The sequence below is a fragment of the Ruditapes philippinarum genome, unplaced genomic scaffold, assembly GCF_026571515.1.
Source record: "Ruditapes philippinarum isolate M1 unplaced genomic scaffold, ASM2657151v2 ctg698_1_1_1_1, whole genome shotgun sequence".
Classification (NCBI taxonomy): Eukaryota; Metazoa; Mollusca; class Bivalvia; order Venerida; family Veneridae; genus Ruditapes; species Ruditapes philippinarum.
Window position 1 is genome coordinate 110,575 of NW_026854781.1, and position 26,142 is coordinate 136,716.

At 32.7% G+C, this 26,142-nt stretch overlaps 1 protein-coding gene across 1 annotated transcript in view; it reads left to right on the forward strand.

Annotated features, from left to right (window-relative positions):
* The window catches only part of LOC132741052 (collagen alpha-1(I) chain-like), a 141,769-nt gene that overhangs the window by 75,732 nt on the left and 39,895 nt on the right, over window positions 1–26,142 (forward strand). Inside the window, 2 exon segments of the mRNA XM_060729137.1 lie at window positions 11,841–11,954; window positions 14,974–15,102. Of these exon segments, the coding sequence (XP_060585120.1) occupies window positions 11,841–11,954; window positions 14,974–15,102 (243 nt within the window).

Consider the following 26,142-nt stretch of genomic DNA (forward strand, 5'->3'; position numbering starts at 1 on the left):
TGCAAAGTTTACATATTTATAAAATTGAAAGGTTTAATTTCTGAATACAGAAGCCCTAAATATACTGTATGAATGCTATGAAATTGAAGATGGGCTGCCTTTATCCTATAAATTCATGATTTTGTCATGGATCGGCTTTCCTAAATTTTTTGGGTGATTTATTAATTCTGAATTTGATACGGAGAGCTGTTAGATTTAACAAAGCGATAATGTCTACCTGTTTAAAAAGACTGTGTAATTTGAAATCACTTAAGGAATATTTCACATGAAACATCATCCTTCACACTGCTTTATAATATAATCTCCAGTAAAAATCAGTCCTGTGATGATAGTTTTTTATACTTCTGACATTTTATATATATACCAGTATATATTTGGGGCATTCGTGGCTGAGTGGTTAAGGTCATTGACTTCCCTACAGGCACTTGGATTCTTTCATGTGAGGAAGCAATCCAGCTAGCTTATGGAACATGGATGGTTCTACTAAGGTGCCTGTTCGTCACAGCCTGACATAATGCACAGAGTGGCACCTGAGGTCTTCTTCCACCAGTAAAGCTGGAATGTCATGATATGACCTATACTGTGTCGATGTGACGTAAAATCCAATTAAACAAATCAAACAGTATATATCTATATATATATTATATATATCTGAAAATTGATTTAAAGGAACTCCACTGAGGTCCAATTTTGGCTCTCAATTTTTCTTTCACAATTAAAATAAGTATTTTGGAAAAAGCTGAGCGTGAGCAAATGACCTAAAATTTTGCACACAAGTTATTGGTCTATACCTACTACATCAAATTGCACATAAATCTCTAAAAATTATTTCCAGTCCTGTTGTGTCAAAAAAAGAACAACTCAGTGGAGTCCCTTTAAGAAAGAAAATAATGACCGGACAGAACATTGTTACTTGCACCCTCATGTCAGAATTGTAAAGAATCTTGTAGTATTTTATGTTTTAATCTACATTGAAATTCAGAAACTTTAAAATGGTCTGTAATATATGATTTACATTTAAAGTCCAGGGTTCATTGCCCTGAAAATACAAATATATACCTCTACTTTGACATATGTTATGAAAAGTCAATTCTTTGTTGACCTTATACAATTATTTGTTTGAAGTACAGAAAGAATTTAGACTTAACAGCTGTGATTTGAAATTTTGCCTATTATCCCTGTATATATATGTGTGTATTTTGTTACTTTTGATTTGAGGGGCAGCAGTATTCCAAATACCATTGCTTCAAGCATTTGTGAAATCTAGTTTAAACTTTCAAACATGTGAAATGAAGCTAAAGAATTCCATATACAAACAATAATTATATTTATAAGAATGGTACACCAGAGATAAGGGATTCCATGGATGTGCATGCTTGTCATGAATGTCCAGGTTTTCCATGGATGCATTAGTTTTCCTAAGATGTGCAGCCTTTACATGGATGTGCAGGCTTTCCATTGATGTGCAGCTCTCCATGAATGTGCATGCGCTCCATGGATGTACTCCCTTTCCATGAATGTGCAGGCTTTACATGGATATACAGGCTTTACATGGATGTGCAGCCTTTACATGGATGTACTCTCTATGCTAGCATAAGTGAAGCTTTGGCTTATCTAAGGATAAGAAGGATAAAAATTTCCGCTTAATTTACTAAAGTGCAGGTTACCCAGGCTTTGTACTTCATCAGACTGGCATCAAAGAGATGGTATAAACATGGCTGACAAAATAAAAAACTAAAGTCTTTAGAAAGTTTTCAGATATAGATTAACACAAATGTTTGTTATGAAATGTAATTAATGTTATATCTGTAAAATGTAGAGTAAATGTGATTGTACACCTGAAACAATTAAAAGTTGACAGTTTTAGATTCTGTTTGAATACAGGAAAAAATATTTTCACCTGGAAATGTTTATAATCAGCTGAAAATTAATTAGAATTGTTAGTTATCAAAGGCACTGGTGACATGTATGGCAGGCATTTTCTGTTGATGGAAGAAGAAAAAACTGCATTAAATTACTCAGTGATTATATTATGTGTAAAATAGAACCAGAAAAAAAATAAATGCATTTTCGCAAAAGTGTTGTAATTCTCAATGTTTTTGTTGAATGTGAATATAATTTGCCCGAACCAGCTCGCTTTGATGTATAATGGTGTTCTATGAAAAAAACCATAATGAAATGCACTATCATCTTCACAAAAAGTGACAATTTTTATAGCTTTGTAAAATTTTGCAAATTTTCTAAGGAGGACATCCCTGGAATTTTTTACTTTATTCATGGTGCACTATTTATTAGACAACATGTTGGGCTTATTTTCGAAGTTGGAACTGTAATAGTTTGTTTGTACCCTTGCATTTAAGCTGGGAAACAAAAATATATTCTTAATACTGGAGTACATGTAATTCTATTCAAGAGGAATGGGTTGTTGCCAAAAAAAGTAAAAGAAAACTCTAAACATTTTCATAAATGAGAATTTCTTTGAACTCGGTGTAAGATAAAAGTAGTTTTGAAATTGTAATAGTTGCACAGGTCCAAGGTGGGTAGTGAGGGGGTGTAGTTCGGAAGACCAAAATGAAAGGTGGGTGGTGAGGGGGGTAGTTCGGAAGACCTGAATAAAGTGTAATATGCATTACCCTTTGACAAAATTTTGAAACAGATTGCTTAATTATAGTTAAGTTTAGACTTGAAGGAAAAAGTGTTTTTGTTTTTTTAATAGTTTACTGATCTAAAAACTAATATGTAATAAACGCCGATCGAGCAGATTAGTTAATCTGTTAATTGCTCCTCATTTCTTGTATTTACTTAATAACTTAAAAGCCATTTTGAAAATATTTTCCTATTATTTACTGATATAGGATTATTTTGTTAAATATTAATGTCAATATAAAATTTCATTCAGGTAAACATTGTTAAAAAGTTTAGTCCGCAAATTAAATAAAAGAGTAACCCTTCAGTTCTTGAGAGAGGTATGTCATCCTCTTTAGAGAGGTTACATCCTTTTTAGAGAGGTCACATCTTTTTAGAGAGGGCACATTATTTTAGAGAGGTCACATCCTTTTTAGAGAGGTCACATCATTTTTAGAGAAGTCACATCCTTTTAGAGAGGTCACATTCTTTTAGAGAGGTCACATCCACCTCAGAATTCTTAGAGAGGCAGAAATGTTGTTGTTGTTGGTGGTGGTTTTTGTTAACAGAAGATGTAAAATATATTTTTAATAAAGTGGTATTTTTAAAATACTAAATCGCTATAATTATACAATGTAACTGTATTAATTGCTTTAAAAGTAAGAGAAGGAAAAAGATTGTCCATTTAATTTGCCAATTAGTAACCTTTTAGAAAAGTATAACAATGGCAACAATTATTTTTAAAAAAGCAGTTTTTCAGAAATAAGAATCAAAGCATTTCAGAGTATAAGATGACAATAATAATATGAAAAAAAGCTTGTTTTTGAGAAATCATAGAATAAAAGTACATTTGTATTTCAGGGGTTACATAATAATGGGCCTTTTAGACTGCACCTCTGGTACTTGTAAATGGTATTTATTTTACTAGCATTATTGAGGGTTACCAGTATTGCAATTTATCTAAATGAACAGTCATGGACATAAAATATAATATAAGAAGCTGCAGTGTCTGCAGGAAGTTGATTTTGCAGAGGAATGACATTTAAATGGTATAAAAGTCATACTGTATAACATTAACTTTCAGACAATTTTATGGTTAGGGTGTCAGGTTGGGAACAACTTTTTAACAGTAATTTACTCTGTTAGAGTCATTCCTTATTACAGATTTGCTTAAAATCATTGTTATTTCGGCTAAAAAATCCAGGGGAAAAATATGTACTGTAGTTCAAATTTGTTATACCAATGTTAATACAGATAGCTTCATAAAAATGTCAGTACTTATTTGCTTATTGTTTTGAAAAAAATAACTGAGGTATGTTGATCAGGAATGGACTGTGTAGTACATAATAGTACATGTACCATTAATTTATATAGTCTATATGAAGTGTTAATGTAATATATGGTGGCCTTTATAGCTGAGGGTTAAATTGGACTTGCTTTTAACATCACCATGTTAGACTTATTCAATAATTTTCATGGTACTGTATTATAAATAAATAACTCCTTGTTTTGTAAATTAAATGTTTAAAGGCTGCTAATGTTAAGTATATTGCTTGAATAGTTCAGTGTTTTACCATGGACTGGTATTCAGTTTTTAACATGGAATGGTATTCAGATGAGAGCAGTCTGAAAAATCCAAGCATCTGCTTGGTTGACATTCAGAACACAGTTTTTAAATAGACCAATGACAGTGTTCCTTTATGAGATTTGTTTACATTGTTATACAGTGCATACATATATCAATACTTTAACACCTCTTGGAAAATTGCTTTGCATAAATTAGATATATTATCCATTTATGAGATAAGTTAATATTGCAAGTTGTGACAATTTTGATATATCTGACTGTAGCCTTTATAAATATGAAAAAAACAACACCTAATTTGGCAAGGTAAAAGTAAACAAGGCAGGTACAAATGTTGAGGGTTTACACATCAGTTTTACAATATTGGAAACCCAAATTTAAGGAGACAAAAAAAACCCTAAACAACTAAAAAAACAGCAAACAGCAAAACCAAAATGTATGAAAAATGTAAAGAACTTTTGAGTGCAAAGGAATAAAGAATTAAAATCCAACAATGTGATTCTATTTAAAGTTAAACACAGAGCCTTTAATTTCCATAGTTCTTTGAGATATGTAAATTCTAATTATTTTGTCATTAAGAAATAACATTAATAAATATCAAAAAGCATTTGTGAGAAATTGCCATGCTGGTGTTTGAAGTAGTTGCCTATGGTGTAAGCTAAATACATCCAGTTATAATATATTTCAGCCGCGCCAAGACAAAACCAACATAGTGGGTTTGCGACCAGCATGGATCCAGACCAGCCTGCGCATTCGCGCAGTCTGATCAGGATCCATGCTGTTCGCTTACCAACTCTATTATAAGTAGAGAAACTGATAGCAAACAGCATGGATCCTGATCAGACTGCGCGGATGCGCAGGCTGGTCTGGATCCATGCTGGTCGCAAACCACTATGATGGTTTTGTCGTGACGCGGCTCATATTTCATTTTTTAGAGGAAAAAAGTAATAGCTAGCGGACAGTAAATCAAACTGACATGTTTCTTGTTTTAATATCAAAATAATATGAAACTGGTATGAGAGATGTTGAGACTTGGTTATATAATTGATTGTACATACATGATTTATTTCTGTCATTCTTTACTGTAATGAGAGCCACATGTAAAATTCATGCCACTCATTCGATTAACCGACTTTTCTTACTTTCCCAACGAAAATGCAGACACATTCTAATTTTAATATTGCTGTAATGTGTTTTTCCTTATAAAATTCCTGAAATGTACATTTAGAAGTTGTTTTTTTAAGATGAAAAAGAAACATTATCATATGCTATTAATTTAGATATACTTTTAAAGAAATATTAGTAACTAGACCACCTTTGAATCATTAGAAACACATGAAAGCTTAATTATACCCCCGCACAACAAAGTTGTAAGGGGGGTATACTGGAATCAGCTTGTCCGTCCGGCTGTCCGTCCGTCCGGCCGTCCGTCCGTCGGTTTTTTCTTGTCCGTCCAATAACTTCAGATTCCTTTGACCCTTAGTCTTCATATTTGGCATGGAGGTTAGTCATGATTAGTAGATGACCCCTATTGATTTTGAGGTCACTAGGTCAAAGGTCAAGGTCACAGGGGCCTTAACTTCAAAAAGCTTGTCCGCCCAATAACTTAAGATTCCTTTGACCTACAGTCGTCATATTTGGCATGGAGGTTAGTCATGATTAGTAGATGACCCCTATTGATTTTGAGGTCACCAGGTCAAAGGTCAAGGTCACAGGGGCCTTGACTTCAAAAAGCTTGTCCGCCCAATAACTTAAGATTCCTTTGACCCACAGTCGTCATATTTGGCATGGAGGTTAGTCATGATTAGTAGATGACCCCTATTGATTTTGAGGTCACCAGGTCAAAGGTCAAGGTCACAGGGGCCTTGACTTCAAAAAGCTTGTCCGCCCAATAACTTAAGATTCCTTTGACCCACAGTCTTCATATTTGACATGGAGGTAAGTCATGATTAGTAGATGACCCCTATTGATTTTGAGGTCACCAGGTCAAAGGTCAAGGTCACAGGGGCCTTGACTTCAAAAAGCTTGTCCGCCCAATAACTTAAGATTCCTTTGACCCATAGTCTTCATATTTGGCATTGAGGTTAGTCGTGATTAGTAGATGACCCCTATTGATTTTTAGGTCACCAGGTCAAAGGTCAAGGTCACAGGGGCCTTGACTTCAAAAAGCTTGTCCGCCAAATAACTTAAGATTCCTTTGACCCATAGTCTTCATATTTGGCATTGAGGTTAGTCGTGATAAGTAGATGACCCCTATTGACTTTGAGGTCACCAGGTCAAAGGTCAAGGTCACAGGGGCCTTGACTTCAAAAAGCTTGTCCGACCAATAACTTAAGATTCCTTTGACCCACAGTCTTCATATTTGGCATGGAGGCTAGTCATGATAAGTAGATGACCCGTATTGACTTTGAGGTCACCAGGTCAAAGGTCAAGGTCACAGGGGCCTTGACTTCAAAAAGCTTGTCCGCCCAATAACTTAAGATTCCTTTGACCCACAGTCTTCATATTTGGCATGGAGCTTAGTCATGATTAGTAGATGACCCCTATTGACTTTGAGGTCACCAGGTCAAAGGTCAAGGTCACAGGGGCCTTGACTTCAAAAAGCTTGTCCGCCCAATAACTTAAGATTCCTTTGACCCACAGTCTTCATATTTGGCATGGAAGTTGATCATGACTATAAGGTGACCCCTATTGATTTTGAGGTCACTGGGTCAAAGGTCAAGGTCACAGGGACCTTGACATAAAAAAGCTTTTCTTCTCAATTGTTAAAGAATGTCCTGTCCGCAATGTATTGATTTTGACATTTTCACATTTGAAGCATGTAGAATACATAACTTAGCAATGCACTGGCTTAGTAACCTCAGATTTGGCAGGGAGGTTGTCCTTGAGCTCTAAATGGCCACTGTTGATTCTGACAAAGTGGTATGCGGGGGTATTCACGCCATGATAGTGGCAGTTCTAGTTTTAAATGAACAGAACAGAACATGACTTTATTATAACTTGTACAATGAATACTTTACCTCTTATGCAAAGTGACCTAAGGGGCAATGACCCGTGTTAGATTATGTCCCTCCCCACAACCCAACCCTTGTAGCATATTTTACCCTTGCATAGAACCGATGCAAACACAATTAAAATATTTCAATACAATGATATTATATGCTTCTGAATTATTATTGTTTAAACAATTAATAATATAACATTGAGTGATTTGACTAATGGATGTAAAAAACAACTTGTTCCATGAAAGATGATTTTTTAATTGTTTTTATCTGTATGTTTTAAGTGGGTCTTCAATAAAGAAAATGGATGCTGAGGACAATACAATTTTAATTTCTCCTTTTTTTTGTAGTTAAATTTTTATTTCAACTCAGATTTAATAAACAAAATTAAAAAAAGTCATTTTTATAATTATCAGTTATATTTAACAGCCTTTATGTAAAATAACATGTTTTAAAATATAGGAGGAATTTAGATGCAACATAAATTTCACACATTTTTGCATAAAATTATGTGTCCCAAAATTTAAGGGGGGAGAAATAACTTAATTGTGTTTTAATTATAATATCATTGCTTAACTATGATATTTTTAGTTAATTTGAATATTTTATGGTACATTCCAGAGATATAACATTTTATGAAGCGGTATAGTTGAATTTATAATTTTTACATAGTTATATAAATTATATAAACTAATTGGGTGGGGTGGGGGAGGGATAGTGTTGGGGTGGGGGTGTCTTGGGTTATATTATGCTGGGTAAAGATTACAAGAACATCACATAGAAATTTCTACAGTATTCATTGAATGAAGACCTAAGTTGTTCATGGCCTTTTATTAACAATTATATCATCTGACACTGTGTATAGAACAGAATTTTTTAGGGATTTAACTTGAAGCAGTTACCTCAAGTATAATTGAATATGTATATTGCAAACAGCCGTTTATATATGGCCATATAACCCGTCAGAAATATTTACAACAAATTTATGATCAAGCATTTTTTTTTTAGAAGAAAGTGAGATTTCTTCATAAATTGATACATAATCGGTTTAATGAAATCAAACGCTTTTCTTTAGCTTTCAACGTCTAGTTTTCTTTAGAAAAAATTGACCTTTTTGTTTTGTTTGTTTTTTCATAAATTGACAGCAGCCGTGTATATAAAACTATTACAAACGTCACAATTATCCAATGAAAAGGGATGTTACAAACATGCAGTATTATAAATAGTTATATATAAAATAGCCCTCTGATCATCATGAGCCTCGCCAGTGGTCTCTTTCCGGTGGCGAGGATAAAAAAAACTCAAATGCACAAATCATGAGCCACACTATAGACTGTTCTCAGTCACTACATACATGTACCGCATATAAATGATGGATGGTTCTAAGATGTATTTAGCTGGTATTAGAGTTAATGAATTATGTTTACTTTAGATGAAATTCACATCTGTTTTATATCCTTGTCAATCTAAAATTAACTTCCTAGTTTCTCTAAAGGTTATTTAAAGTCATTGACAGTCTACAAGATAGGCATTATAATTTACAGTCAATTGACTTATTGTATCCACTAATCTGATAATTAGAATTGGATAGGGATCTAAGCATTAAATATATATATATGTCTAAATAATTGGGTTAAGTGACTGTTGTATTATGTTCACATAATTAGGTTAATTGACTGATATATGTCTGAATAATTAGGTTAAATGGCTGATATATGCCTAAGTAATTATGTTAATTGACTGATATATACCTAAATAATTAGGTTAATTGACTGATATATGTCTAAATAATTAGGTTAAATGGCTGATATATGACTAAATAATTAGGTTAATTGACTGATATATATCTAAATACTTTGTTCAGTTTTATGATATAATATCATATAATAATGTACATGTCTCAATAATTAGGTTAACTAACTGATATATGTCTAAATAATTGGTTTAAATGGATGATATATGTCTAAATAATTAGGTTATTGACAGATATATGTCTAAATACTTAGGTTAATTGACTGATATATATCTAAATACTTTGTTCAGTTTTATGATATAATATCATATAATAATGTACATGTCTCAATAATTAGGTTAAAGTTACATTAAATAAATTTCATAAAAAACTAAATAGCGACATTTCATTAATAAATTGGGTTTTATATCGACTCCAGGTCTTAATTTGATGTCCAAACAACCAAAATGAGTTTTATTAGCATAAAAATAGGTAACCTCATTGTGGCGCAATGGGAAATACAATTTCTGTTTGCATGAGAAACTCCGCCTTCGGATCATCCGTACATCAATATTAAATCAACAATCATGACTATAAGTAGCAGTCCTAATTTAACGGTATATTTCCGCATTGTAACGGATGTTTTCATACAAATTTAATCTTTTTACGAGATTTTCACTTTTACTGAACCCCAGGTTTAGTGCACCGTGAAGCTTAAATGGTTGAAGTGTGTTTGCACAAGAAAATATCACATTTGCTGTGTTCGGATAGCAACTATAAAACTGTGACGTAGCGCATACACGAGCTCATTATAGTCTTCATTTGCATGTTAAAATTCGTATACAAACTTTAGTGGTACGGTGGGGTTTCCCGTTTAAAATCCTTATTTATGAACAATATTTGACGAGATTTACAACAATACTGTTAAACAGGTTAATGAAACTGTAGAATGTTTGATTTTTAGGCCGACGGCAAAATATTTTTACATATTTATTTAATGTAACTTTAACTAACTGATATATGTCTAAATAATTAGGTTATTGACAGATATATGTCTAAATGCTTAGGTTAGTTGACAGATATATGTCTAAATACTTAGGTTAGTTGACTGATATAATTGTCTAAATACTTTGTTCAGTTTTATGATTTTATATCTTGAATATCACTAAATTAATTTACCATTTAGAAAACAGATATAATTATGAAAAAATTAGATATTCTTGCTGAAATGAAATAATTCAATGCTTGAAATTTGAAATTATCTGAAAATTGCAGTATTTAGCTTTTTTTATGTTCAGGAAAGTGTTAGCCAGTGTACTTCTATAAAATAATATTAAAACGTGGAAGTACCTGCAAACAAATCTGTCAATCATTGACAAATCAATAATATGAGCACTCCTACAAAACAGTGCTTTGTAATTAAACTGTTTTATGGTCGTTTATTTTGCACCTTTTGATTTATACCGTCTAGACTATATACAGTTGTTTTTTCTTATTGCAAACCGGGTTTGTACAGTTTGAATAGAAGGAAAATTTATTACAGGGTAGATTGTACAAATTTTGTATACTTCAAAAACTGGAAAGAGACTTCACTCAGTATCATTACAGATTGTCAGTTATTTTTACTATGAACCGTGTCATTGACTGAATTATTTTCTGTAACAAATGAGTTCAGTTTTTTGGGTTTTTTGGTATCTTTTCTAGTTTTGTATCCTTTTTCTTTTGCCATTGTTTTTAATATATTATTTTTTTTGTACTAAATTATATCTTTCCATCAGTCATCCATCATATTGTAGACATCAAACACATGTCTCACTAATGCATCACATAAATATTTCTGAAAGGGAGGTAATGAACAATTCTTAGATAAAGGGAGGTAATTAACAATTTCTTAGATAAAGAGAGGTAATCAACATTTTCTGATATAAAGGGAGGTAATAAACATGTAGATTCTTAAATATTCACATGTCCGCTTGTAAAATGACTGCTTTTGTATGAACTTTCTGATTAAATAAGTGTCCGTTATTATTGAAGAGCTTGGCTTATTCATGACTTGAAACTCAGCTAAAAAATTTAGCAGTTTCATATTTGTTTCAGTTATCAACCATCAGAGCATAAGTTTCCAAGTCATCTAAACAATAGCTGACTTTACTATTGTGATCTTATTATATCAGAAAGTTTGCTCAAGAAAAGCCTTCCCAGAGAACATAATATCAACTTAACATTTTCATGAATTATTAACACAACATTTTGTAATCTTAACTTAAATCTTAAGATGAACAAAATTTTTTCATTAATTATATTAACATCACATTTTCATGAATTATTAACACAACTTTTTCATATTTTAACTGAACATTTGAATAATATTAACACAAGATGAAATATTTATGAATTATTAGCACAACATTTTCATGGATTATTAACAAAACATTTTCATGGATTATTAACAAAACATTTTCATGAATTATTAACACAACTTTTCATGAATTATTAACACAACATTTTCATGAATTATTAACACAACATTTTCATGAATTATTAACACAACATTTTCATGAATTATTAACAAAACATTTTCATGAATTATTAACACAACTTTTCATGAATTATTAACACAACTTTTCATGAATTATTAACACAACTTTTTCATGAGTTATTAACACAACTTTTCATGATTTATTAACACAACATTTTCATGATTTATTAACAAAACATTTTCATGAATTATTAACACAACTTTTCATGAATTATTAACACAACATTTTCATGATTTATTAACACAACATTTTCATGAATAATTAACACAACAATTTCATGACTCATTAACACAACATTTTCATAATATTAACATGACATTTAACGTCGCTTTCTCTGTCTCGTTTTAACCATATAGCAAAATGTGCTGAAGGAGAATTTACATGTGGGGACGGAATGTGTTTAGAAAAGGTCAGTCGTTGTGACGGATTTCCCGATTGTGAAGATGAGTCAGATGAGAAAGAATGTCCTGGTAAGATGAAGCCTGATCTGGAATTGGCATGAATTCTCCTTCGTATACTTCTTAATAGCATTATATAAATGATCCGTGCCATGACAAAACCAACATTATGGGTTTACCACCAGCATGGATCCAGACCAGCCTGCGCATTCGCGAAGTCTGATCAGGATCCATGCTGTTCGCTAACCAACCCTATTACATGTAGAGAAACTGATAGCGAACAGCATGGATCCTGATCAGACTGCACTGTTGCACAGGCTGGTCTGGATCCATGCCGGTCGCAAACGCACTATGTTGGTTTTATCATGAAGCGGCTCAAATAATACATAGGTGTGTGAGTATATAACAGTAAAAATATTGTTCCCAAGGAAAATAACGCCATAGGTAACAGTATTTTTACTAGGGATGATATTTTTGTTGTTACTCACAAACCTATATGTTATTTATTTTATTACCCCAAACAAATACTTCATTGGGACACTGTTTCTATAGGTTTTTATTTGTGGAAAAGTACTGTTATACCTATGTAACAGTACCAAATTTTATTCACATGGTACACTTGAATTAACAGGAAGAATAACTCTTATTGGCCTATGAGAAATTAACGTTAGTGAGGGGTAATAATTAACTATATATATCAATAAATGAATTGTCACAGTAGTACAGGGACTGTCTTGTCTTGACTTTCTGCAATAAACAGCACATTAACTCACAATGGACTGTTTTTTAAGAACTAAACACAAAAAATGTTCTGTAATCGATGACACTATTTTTTGTTTGTTTGTAAATTTGTTCGAAGCTCTTTGACTTGAGTATTGGCATGATGTCTGCAGGGTTGTCATTAGGGAGGCGGCTGTCTCACAATGCATTCTTTGGGACACCTTTAAGAATAGTGTTTGTTGCATGTGATAAAAACTAAAACATTCAGCCTCAAATTCAAAAAATTTTACTGAATAATTGTAATGACAAGCCTGAAATTTCTCCTCAATATACTGTATAACAATATACATCTTGGCTTTCTGTAATAGTAAATTGCCTTAAAATATACAACTGCATGAACTTGGGTTAAAATTTATAAGAATATACTTGGATTATAAGAATTTATTTGGGTTAAAAGAATTTATTTGGGTTGAAAGAATTAACTTGGGTAATATGAATTTACTTGGCTTGAAAAAAAATTAATACAAAAAATCTTCAGAGCTTGTTTGCTGCGTTATTCAAGGGATGAATTATTCCAATATTAATTAACCGCCTGATTTGACAGGTGCTTGGCCCTTTCCCGGTTGCAAAGGCTGTTTCCTTTTTTGCCCCAGTTATAAGTTCATTTTAAGGCCAAAAGAAGTTGTTTTTTGTTTTGCTTTTTTTTTTTAAGTCTGAGACCAGAAACAGATCTGAACTTTTATGGCCTTAAATGTCATTGCATTTATGATTTTCCTATTTGTCTTTTAAAAGCAAGAGTTGTAACTGACATTTGTAATAAATGTCTTCTTTGAACATCTCTTTTGTAACATTTGAGCCGCATCATGACAAAACCAACATAGTGCGTTTGCGACCAGCATGGATCCAGACCAGCCTGCGCACAGTCTTATTAGGATCCATGCTGTTTGCTTACAAACCCTATTACAAGTAGAGAAACTGATAGCGAACAGCATGGATCCTGATCAGACTGCACGGATGCACAGGCTGGTCTGGATTCATGCTGGTCGCAAAAGCACTATGTTGGTTTTGTCGTGACGCGGCTCATTTATAACTGAATGTCACTTTGCTCTAATTATATCACTATTAACATCTTGGATGTCTGTAATATGCTTGTTTTTTGTGTGTTTGTTGAAGATCACAAAATAAATATCTGAATGAATGTTAAAAACATTTGTTATATGTTAATTATCACAAAATAGGGTACTTCGATGAAAAGTGTGTGGAAAAATCCAAAATTATGATATATACAATGGAAAGTGTGAGAAATAAAATTTGTCATCAGCATAGAAATGAGTAATCATCATTATCATTATCATCATCACCATTATCATTGTCATCATCATAGAAAGGAATAATCATCATCACTATCATCATTCTAATAATCATCATCATCGCAATCATCATTAATAATGCTTAAAGTCTTTAGTTGGTAAAATGTCTGATACTTATAGTGGTTGTTTTTGTTACTGCAGAATTTATTTTTAGTTCAATTGTTAAGGAAGCTGTATTAAGCTTTGTTGTTTTTAGTAAATTGATTTTTTTTTTGAATATCCACCATTAGTGCATGAGATTGTGTTCAGTATGTGGATTGTAAATATTGCATGCATGGTTAGCATGATTCTATTAAACATGTGGAATCTTATATTAAACATTAGTAACTATTTAATCATGTATGTAATTTAGTCAAATTGTAGTGGTAAGCTAGAGTGATAATTTTTTTAAATTTACGCGGCTCATTTGTTATCTTTAAACACAATCAAAATGTTCATTGTTCTAATAAGAAATTAAGTTTGAAATTATGATTATGTTAGCCTATTAAAATCTATTGTTTTTAATGTTAAATACTAGATAAATTTACTGAATAGATGGTTTCAGCAGTGGGATATAATTGATATCAATCACTGTGTATCACTTGAATATCGTAAAAGCAAATTGTATTTCTGTTTTGTATTTAAAAATAATCATGTTATTTTTACCTTATATTCAAAAAATGGTCAATGTGTAAACTGTACATTATACATCATGCTTGAGGACAAATACTAGAAATTTCTAGCATATATGCAGTGAAATATTTCTGATATCTCATTTGATACAAAAAAAAAAACTTATAATAAAAAAAGTTGTACTGTTGTACCTTGCCACAAGTGTAAGAATTACTCCACATATCCTCGGTGAGATAAATATATAACCCACAATGTGACTGTAACAAGTTTATAAAAGTTTCTTATACATCCTCAGTGAGATAAATTCCATATCTCATTTGAGAGATATATTGATTACAGTCTATACACGGAAATAAACTGATGTATTGTATGGATATTGTACTCTGTAGGTGGCACAGTGTGTTTTGAGGGTCAGGAATTGTGCGAAGATCACCTCCGCTGTATAAATCCAGATCAAAAGTGTGACGGAATCCCAGACTGTAACGATCATTCTGATGAAGCAAACTGTCCTGACACTGGTAGGAGTTGTCCCTCTTTGGTGTTGTAAAATGGCATGGGTTATCTCTCCTTATCTGTTATCTAATATTGAGTTGTACTGAAATCTGAATGTTGCATCATGTTGTATTTGTTAGTTGATTGATCTTTCCCTGTGTACTGTTCTGACTATGTTTGCATCCCCCCTATTTCTTTGGCATGAGTATATGAGAGTAAGGTATAAGTAGACAAAGTTTTATTTTGATAATGTTAGTCATAATTACATCTTTGTCCATCTATTTTTATATTTGGGTTATATTTCTACTTTTACCTTATCATACAGGTAAAATAACCTTGTTTTGTTGTTGCATGTTTGTTCTTTGACCCTTTAATGAAATTTAAAATCATGTTTGGAAAAAAACAAGTTTTGAATAAAATGCATATCACAGGGACAAAATGATATGTTTCTTTAATACATCGTATATTTAAGTTACTTGGAAATTGTTTGTTGATTAAATATGATATTAGTAGAAAAACGTCTTTGTGGTTTTCCTATTGCAAAGTTTTGTGAAGTTCATTAGATTCACCTCCCTTGTGGTGGTATTCACTTCTATAAACAATAAAACTTCTGTTGCTATAAATAAGAAAGATGTTTGTTAACCCTTCTTTACCTAAATGTCTTAACATTTTAAGCTGGTATATCAAATATTTATATCATTTTTATAGTAAATTTCAAAATAACTGACTTCACAGCAAACATTATGCAGACCCTGATCAGATGTCCTGGTTGTACCAACTGATCTCAGTCTGCACTGGTTACCTTGGTTACGATCCGTTGCTTAGGTTCTGATAAAATTTGAACTTTGCTTCAGTCAGTTACTTATATAGTAAGTTTTCTGTTAATCATTTCTTTCCTTGCATGTGACTGTAATATAAATATGTTTCTACCTTCTCTGCTCTTCTAAAAACATGCAACACAGTTAACACACCTTTGTTTCCTGTATTCCCATAGTTACTTCCCTTTGCTTGTTGTTTACTACTTCAGTTACTCCCCTTTATTTCTTAACATATCAGCTGTTTAACTGTTCAGTTACATCCCTTTGTTTTAATAACCATTTGCATTTAACAGCATAGTTATTCCCTATTGTTATGATTTTTTAGTTAGCTATAAAATTACAGTTAATTAGATGTGTTGAAAAACTGCTAAGTCATAGCTAAGATTGTCTTGTGTATATTTTGAGCTTTTATTAAATTCTCAGTAGTACATATTGATGTCATTTAATGAAAAGTTAATAGTGTTTTGATAACAATTAAGACAAAAATTGAAGAAAAAAGGAAAGAGATTTTAAGATAACTTTGTAATGTAAGAAAACTTCTTGTTTTAGAAAATAAAGATATGTATATATTGTGATACAAGTCTTCATTAGTTTAATATCAGCATGCTATCATATATCTCATGTCAGGTGTAATTTGAAAATAATTGTTTTTCACAGGTATTTAAATTAGCATCTAGTCTTACTGTGTTAAATATATCAGTAATGTTTATATTTGCTGTTGTGTATCATTTAAAATATTCATGGAATTTATGTTAGACAAAATATTTGTTTCACTTCCAACAAAAATTAATGATAGCAACAAATATAGTTACATAGTTTGATAAAATAAATACAATATTTTTATCTTTTATTCTATATAGTATTTCAACTATTATATTTCAACCTAGAATCTATAATATGTGTACACAGGAGTTAGATATATTGGATATCATATAAATGAAATATTGAGAAATATTGATGAAATTATAATCTTGCATATTCTCTGTATTTTCACTGTAAAAAGTTAGTTTTCACTTCAGTGAAATATATTTTCCGTATTTTCACTGCTGTCTTGCTGGACTATTTACTTTCTTCTTGTGATATAAAAATTATCATATTTCACTATATACTCATGAAATATTTTCATACTACTGAAATTTTTTATTGTAGATTATCCACTAATCTGATTAATTAGAATTAGACAGGGTAGAGATGTGTATAATTGACATTCTGCATTGAAGGATTCTGACATTTTTTAGCAATAGGTATCATGTGAGCGATCAATTGCTATCATTGACCTCTTGTGTTTATTATACCCCCACAAACGAAGTTTAGGGGGGGTATATAGGAGTCAGCTTGTCGGTCGGTCGGTTGGTCGGTCGGTCCGTCTGTCGGTCCACATCATGGTTTCCGGACGATAACTAGAGTTTGGAATGAGGTATTGTAATCAAACTTGGTTAATAGCAACCTATGTGGAAACTCCGGTTGGTATTGATTTGGACCCCTGGGGTCAGGTCAAGGTCACCGTTACTAAAAATAGAAAAATGGTTTCCGGACAATAACTAGAGTTAGGAATGAGATTTGTTATCAAACTTGCGTATAGCAAGCTTATATGAAGACCTGGGTTCGGTTATTGCATTTGGGCCCTCTGGGGTCAAGGTCAAGGTCACTGTTACTAAAAATTAGAAAATGGTTTCCGGACAATAACTTGACTTAGGAATGAGATACTGTAATCAAACTCGGTGTAATAGCAAGCTTATATGAAGACCTGGGTTGGTATTGCATTTGGACCCCCCTGGGGGTCAAAGGTCAAGGTCACCGTTACTAAAAATAGGAAAAATGGTTTCCGGACCAATAACTAGAGTTAGGATTGAGATATTGTTATCAAACTTGGCATATAGCAAGCTTATATGAAACCTGGGTTGGTATTGCATTTGAACCCCCTGGGGTCAAGGTCAAGGTCACCGTTAGGAAAATAGAAAAATGGTTTTTCGGACAATAACTAGAGTTAGGATGAATATTGTAATCTAATTTGGTTTAAAGGAAGCTTATATGAAGACCTGGGTTGGTATTGCATTTGGGACCCCTAGGGTCAGGTCACCATTAGAGTGTTACTAAAAATAGAAAAATGGTTCCGGACAATAACTAGAGTTAGGAATGAGATATTGTTATCAAACTTGGTGTTTAGCAAGCTTTATGAAGACTTTGGTTCGGTATTGCATTTGAACCCCCTGGGGTCAAGGTTAAGGTCACTGTTACGAAAATAGAAAAATGCTTTTCGGACAATAACTAGAGTTAGGAATGAGATATTATAATCTTATTTGGTGTATAGGAAGCTTATATGAAGACCTGGGTTGGTATTGCATTTGGACCCCCTAGGGTCAAGGTCACCGTTATAGTGTTATTTAAAATAGAAAAATGGTTTCCGGACATTAACTAGAGTTAGGAATGAGATATTGTAATCAAACTTGGTGTATAGCAAGCTTATTTCAAGACCCCAGTTGTGATTACAATTAATTGAAATATTTCTTTGTACACAGTTGATAGTTTTTGTTCAAATTTTTCTTCAGACTACTTTTTTTTCAAAATTCAAAGTTGCTGGTGGGGGTATTAATCACCTTCAGTGATAGGTCTAGTTTTATTAGTCAGAAATAGAAAATATTTTAACCTTGAACACATTAATAAGATTTTAAAAAAATACAGTTCATTTGAAATTACTAAAATATGCAAGGAAAATGCATAGAGGTAAACAGTAGGATCTAGCTTCTAAAATACCATATCAGAAATGCTGCTGATATTTCTGCTGTAGAGAAATAATCCATTTTATGAATGAGCCTTGATTTTTTTATCAGAAATTATTTCATCAGCCATCACTCACCTTTGCATATCTTGACAAATTTTCTGATAAACTTTGATTAGACTGATAAAGAAATGTTACAATTTTAGACATAAAGCATCAAATAATAAACATGTTTTTTGATATATGTATGCTGTTAAGAGAACACATTAACTTGATCTAAAACACCTGTATCACTTCTCTCTTTGAATATTTGAAAACAATTTAAGTATAATGACAGGCCCTGTACTGCAACCAGAATAAAGGCCATGTACTGCAACCAGAATAAAGGCCCTGTACTGCAACCAGAATAAAGGCCCTGTACTGCAACCAGAATAAAGGTCCTGTACTGCAACCAGAATAAAGGTCCTGTACTGCAACCAGAATAAAGGCCCTGTACTGCAACCAGAATAAAGGTCCTGTACTGCAACCAGAATAAAGGCCCTGTACTGCAACCAGAATAAAGGTCCTGTACTGCAACCAGAATAAAGGCCCTGTACTGCAACCAGAATAAAGGTCCTGTACTGCAACCAGAATAAAGGCCCTGTACTGCAACCAGAATAAAGGCCCTGTACTGCAACCAGAATAAAGGCCCTGTACTGCAACCAGAATAAAGGTCCTGTACTGTTACCAGTATTAATTTTAGGCCACCAGTATACATTGTTATACTTAAGCCCTTAGCAGAGTAATTTGTTACACTTAAGCCCCTTGCTGTAGTGAACACTTTTTCACTTCACCCCCTAGCTGCAGTATATATCGTTTCATATTAGCCCCGTTCCTGCAATGTACATAGTTTCATATTAGCCCCCAGCTGCATATTAGCCCCTTGCTGCAGTAAACATTATTTCACATCAGTCCCTAGCAGCTGCAGTGTACATCATTTCATATTAGCCCCTAGCTGCAGTGTACATAGTTTCATATTAGCCCCCAGCTGCATATTAGCCCCTTGCTGCAGTAAACATTATTTCACATCAGTCCCTAGCAGCTGCAGTGTACATCATTTCATATTAGCCCCTAGCTGCAGTGTACATAGTTTCATATTAGCCCCTAGCTGCATATTAGCCCCTAAGATGCTGCAGTAAACATTATTTCACATCAGCCCCTAGCTGCAGTGTACATCGTTTTATATTAGCCCCTTGCTGCAGTGAACATTGTTTCACTTTATACATTGTTTTACATTGAAAACAGCTTACCTGTGGAGAGAAACAGCTTGCCTGCTACTGATAAGCCTTTGGCTGGCTGCAGTGATGTAATTATCATTATACTGCTACATTAACATCCAGATTAATTGATAGTATCACTGTAGATCTATACTCCTGAATGAAAAATATGCTGTAACTGCTTGCAAAGCAAACACCTTGATCTGCAGTTCTGCTGAATTCCATGTAAATTACTTTGATCATATTCCTTGTGGAATCTGTAACTGTGATTTATGGGGTAAATGCTGTATCTGTGTTGTTTTTTCTTCTTCTTTGCAGTCTTGTTCCAAAAATGCTATATCCATGTGTGTAATATTACAATATTATTTGTAAGAACCCTTTATAACATTAATTGAAATGTGTAGTCAAAATAAGGGCTGAAATACATCAATCTGTTATAACACTGGGTACATAGTCCTGAAACTGATACCTTGGATACTCTTTTTAAGCAAGACTTATCTCTCACAATTTCTTGAAATGTGGCTACTGTAATCAGTGATTAACAAAATCACACTAAAAAAGGTGAATGCTCCCAGTTTACAGGTCAAGGTCATATTGAAATGATTGATGAATGCTTATTAACTGGGTCAAGGTCATATTGAAATGATTGATGAATGCTTATTAACTGGGTCAAGGTCATATTGAAATGATTGATGAATGCTTATTAACTGGGTCAAGGTCATATTGAAATGATTGATGAAAGCTTATTAACTGGGTCAAGGTCATATTGAAATGATTGATGAATGCTTATTAACTGGGTCAAGGTCATATTGAAATGATTGATGAATGCTTATTAACTGGGTCAAGGTCACAACAAAATGGAAAATGCTTAGTAACAATTTATCAAGAAATTATATGAAAACTCTGTAATACTTAGTTTTACTCAGTCAGAATCATGTTGAAATGGTCACACTTATTTACATATAAAAATGTTTTCTTCAAAAATTATAATATTTGAGAATTTCAAAACTATTTCAGTTAAGTTTTACATTTTGAACTTTTGAAAGCTGGCAAAATTAATGTGTAAATATAAATTATAAAAATGTATGTTTATTATGTATGAAAATTCAAGCATATGGGACAAATTTGCAGAAAGGGAAATAATGTCTAGATTTTCTGTTTGAAGTTTAAGCTTACATGTTATAATGTTTCTAAAAGAAACCCATTTGAATAAATACAATGCTGTAAATTGTTCAAATGTTCATTTGACTTGAAACATTTAAGCCACTGTCACCCCCCCCCCCCCCCCCTCTCCATTACCCCACCCTGCCAACGCTTTCACATAAGTTCACAGCTACATTATGTGCCTTATTTTAAAACCACAAAAAAAATGGGGCAAAGACAAACAAACAAAATTTGAAACATTTATTTACAATAGACACTCCTTTTAGCATTAACAAGGCATTAGTGGCTCTAGAAAACACCAATCCTTTTACATTTTACTGGTTTTTTTTCAAACATTTGAGAATTACAAGAAACTAAAATGATGACTGACTACAAAAATCTTTCTTTGCAAACTTAGCATTTCTGTTTGTCAGAAGTCCCAGGGGCGAATATTCTGTAAGAACCATGCCGTGTTTCTGTGAGAATCTTCATGAAAAATCCATGTAGTAAGCATACCGTTGTTAAACACAATTTTTTGTGAATGTTCCTCAGATAATGCATTATAAAACCAGCATTTCCAGAAGTTCTTGCCAATTCTTAATCATTTTATTTAATTTGGTTAATTACTTTGTACTTTTCCAACAAGAAAAAATAAAATAAATGGGATATATCATTTTCTCAAGGAGGTATTATACAATTTGGCTTCAAACTTAAGAGTGTAATCTAGGTGCAGGTGTATCTATGTAATTTGATGGTATTTTATAAATTATGTCTTATCTCTAGACAATTTCCAATATGGATGTTTCATGTTGCACTAATTGGTACCGGTACTGTCTTAGAGATCATTTATTAATTGACCAAATCAATTTTAATGCCCTACACATAATTGGCAATAGTGGTTCTAAATGTACCGTACATAATTGCCAGTAATTCTTAATTTGTCCCTTACATGATGATTACTGCCAATATTGGTTCTAAATGTCACATACATAATTGCCAATATTGGTTCTAAATTGCCAATTTAGGTTTTTCATTACCTGCTCACTGAGTGTTCATGAAAAAGGTGAAGACTGCCTCCCTTTTTGCATTAATAATTGCTTATATATAATGATGATAGTCTATATTTTGGACTTCATGATTCACTGATCATATATTGCCAATATGTATAATATATTTTCAATTTTCCCATGGTATAACCACCATGTCCTGATATTACCGTATCTCTGTGAATACATTTAGCTATTCATTCTTTAAAATATTGACCAGCTGAATTTCTGATCAATCAAAATGGAAGTATGAAGTTGGTCAGTCAGTCAGTCAACAGTGTCAATCTTCTTATGCTTTTACTGGAGGCAAAGGCTGATTTATTACTGTAGAGCCAGCAGGATGAAGCTTTGATAAAATAGTAGAGCAATTTCAAATATGAACAGACTTCATTTGTCATCTGATACAAATTGGCCATTTTTTAAGCAATGGTTCATGATTTCTTGAGAGGTTCGTTTTATGATAAGTTGAGGTTCTGTTTTTTGTTTTGGCTAAATCATTTCAAGATTTTGTATTTAATGACAGATATTTTAGGCATGGTGAACATTAAACATTAAAGAGATGAAAATCAGTGTATATATCACATTTTTTCTCTGATAGCCATTTTTATGACCTGCTGCTTCCAGTCATCATGGTGTAGAATTTCTTTCACACTGATTCTGGGTTGTTTTTATTCCAAGCATAACCCTTGTTTTATGAGAGCACTTGACAAGTTTTAATAGCATTTCTACCAGTGGTTAATCTTCCAATTTATTTGATATTAGTAGCTTACTATGATAGGGAGACCAGGTCAAAATCACCGAGACAGTCAGACTGAAGTTTTAAAAAAAACTCGGCTAATATCCCCCAGCTGCTGTCACTGGAGTGTTGGGCATGAGGGGCTCAAAAACTTGGCTAATATCCCCCAGCTGCTGTCACTGGAGTGTTGGGCAGGAGGGGCTCAAAAACTCGGCTAATATCCCCCAGCTGCTGCCACTGGAGTGTTGCGCATGAGGGGCTCAAAAACTCGGCTAATATCCCCAAGCTGCTGTCACCGGAGTGTTGGGCAGGAGGGGCTCAAAAACTCGGCTAATAATCCCCAGCTGATGTCACTGGAGTGTAGGGTGGCAGGGGTTGGGTTGCGAGGGGTGGGGGCTGGGGGGTTTATTAAATTAACAATTCAGTGTTACTATGGCGGCAAAACTGTTATTTTTACTTAATCATTTTGTAAGAAAATTATATGAAATCTGGCCATGTAAATGAATGTAAAATGTAATGTTTTTAATGTAATATAATCCAAGTGCATTACAGACCAGTGATTATCAATTTGAAACATAGCCGAAAATTTGCTGATTTATTTCACAGAGTGAAAATTTTCTTTTGATAGTTTTTGCAGAGTACATTTTCACCAACATTACTATTTTTACTATCATTTTCTGCAAACTGTGATCTGATATGATTCAAGTTAACTTTTACTATAGAGTTTAAGTTTCTTTGCATAAAGATAATTTTACGAAATGTAGAAGACAAAAAATGGAAATCTGATTGTTAGGGGTCCACCTTGAAAGTTTAATAGAAAAAAAAAATGTTACATTCATTTACTGTAAAATTGTTTGTTACAAACAGTCTAGAATGTGAAAATTTCAAAATTTTAGTGATTTGTTAACAAAAAAAAATCATTTTAGGTAGTTCATATTCATAATAATTATAATGAAACTATTCCATGAAAGGTAGACAATTTTATTAAAGTAATGATTTTCTCATGTAAGGGAGACAATTTTCTAAAAAGGAATGATTTCTTATGTAAGGGAGACAATTTTCTAAAAAGGAATTATTTGTCAAAATTATGTAAGGGAGATCATTTATAAAATCACTTCATTTCAAAGGGAGATAATTTTCTTTCAAGATATTATTTCTCAAGGCTCCATTAAACTGTGCCTGCATCATTTTAAAATTTTGATTTTAAGTTCCTTTGTTTGAACTATTTTTTGTTTTGTTATTAAAGGGAGACAATTTACTTACTGATGCAAGTTTGATAAAAATTCATTTGTTTAATGAGAATGGAGTGAAAATATCAGAAAAGTGCTGAAACATGAATTTTTATATTGATGATTCAGGATTGTTAGAGAAAGTTTTATGGCTTGGGGGGTAATATATTTCTCACATAAATTAGCATTACCTCTCCCACAAGTCCCTTTAGTTTTTACTCCTGATTTTCATTCAGTTTTTTTATTTTATTTACCCAACTTCAACCAAATCGTCTGTTATAGATAAAGCACAACAAGTCTCTATTCATAACTTGCACATGAAAATAAAAAAACTGTTTACCCACTGCCCCAGATAATGAAAAAAGCCTTGCTGGTAAGTTGGTTTAAGGAAAAAATAAATGTATGACATGTGTACCAGGTCAAAGTGCCGCTGTAAATCTGTAGGTTTTATGAATGAAATGCAAATCCAAATTAGCTGAAATTGAAAAACACATATCAGTAAATCAGTAAGATGGTAAAATTTAAACCTTGAAATCCTTATTAATTGACAAAACTTAAACATAATCTTTAAGCTTTAACTCCTAAAACACCTGCCACTTGTTTTTCTGTATCTTAATTTGGTGACCTATTTGTAGTATGAATGGGTATAATTTTTCTTTTGTAAATAGGATCTACATTCAATTTAATCAGATATATCTTGTTGTTTTGTTGTTGTTGTTGTCATTTATATATATTTTGTGTAATGTGAAGTATGCATTTTGTGTAATAAAGTGCAAAATTAGGCTCTCTGATTGGGTGATAATAAGACCAATTTTTTGTTACTTATTTGCGAAGGTTTTTGAAGCACGACTAACACTATTTAAAAGATAAATGGCATATTTCCAGTTGTCCTACATTAGTTGGGATATCCCAGGTGTGGCTACATGCACAATGTTATAGACACCTGAGAAGAAATAAGCTTGTTAATGCTTGTATCCTCATCATTAGGTGTCCTTTGTCACTGGTTGGATTCAAGCACACAGCAGTGAGGGACAAGTGGCTCAAAATCAACATCTCAAACCACTGAACCATCATTAAAGAGATCCAGACATTAAAATATTGTAATAGCATTTTGTTGTCAGCTTGTAGCAAACTGTAGCTATGATTAGATGTGAAAATGAATATTTTTATCATGTCCATGTGGTCTTATTGATGGCAAAACCACAAAGAAAAAGACATAAATTAACAGATAATTGGCAAGGGGAAGCAGTTAGTGATTGACCGTTGAGGTAAAAGAAGTTATTTGACACCTACTTAAGTCAAGAGGACATGTTGTGTTGACAGGTTTTTAAGGGTTTTATTTGTGTTGTTTTTTTTTAACAAAAAGTTAGAGACTGCAAAGCTTTTGCAAGTTTGCAAAGAAACCAAAATTCTATCTATGCTGACAAATAATATTAATTCAAATATGTTTATGGGAGACCTTTACCTTGATGATTTTTCTCATCTCATCATTTAGATAGCCCCTTCATTTATTAATGGATACCTGAAATATTTAGTATAATTATACCTTAAATATTTAGTATGATTATACCTTAAATATTTAGTACAATTGACTTTACCTTTTATGAACCATTGTGGTCAGTTAGAGCTGCAAGGTCACTGAGACTAAAAATAGATTTTCTGTAAGAGTCTCATAGTACGGCTACATACTGCCCTGTCGAGATTTAATTCATGAACTGATGAATTTTGAGAACATTCATGAAAAGTTCATCAAATAATTCATGAATAGTTCATGAACAATAATTTGGCCATTGTTCATGAACAACAATTTCAGGTTCATGAATAGTTCATGAATAATTTGTCCAAATTGTTGTTCATGCACTATTCATGGAGGGTTCGATTTTGGGATGGTGCAGGTCACATTTGTCTGTGACTGATCATGAAATCCTTTCAACGGTCATCTGCACTGTATCTCTGCTCTGGCATGTACGCAAGTAAATCAGTTCCTTGCGAAAGTGAAGGCAACTAGTACTGGTTAACTGTATGACAGCCTGCCCAGGAAAGATGCAGTGGCTGGACTGTGCTTGGTAAATTCAATGTGGCTTTACTGCTATGATCCTGAGTGAAAACTACAATCACT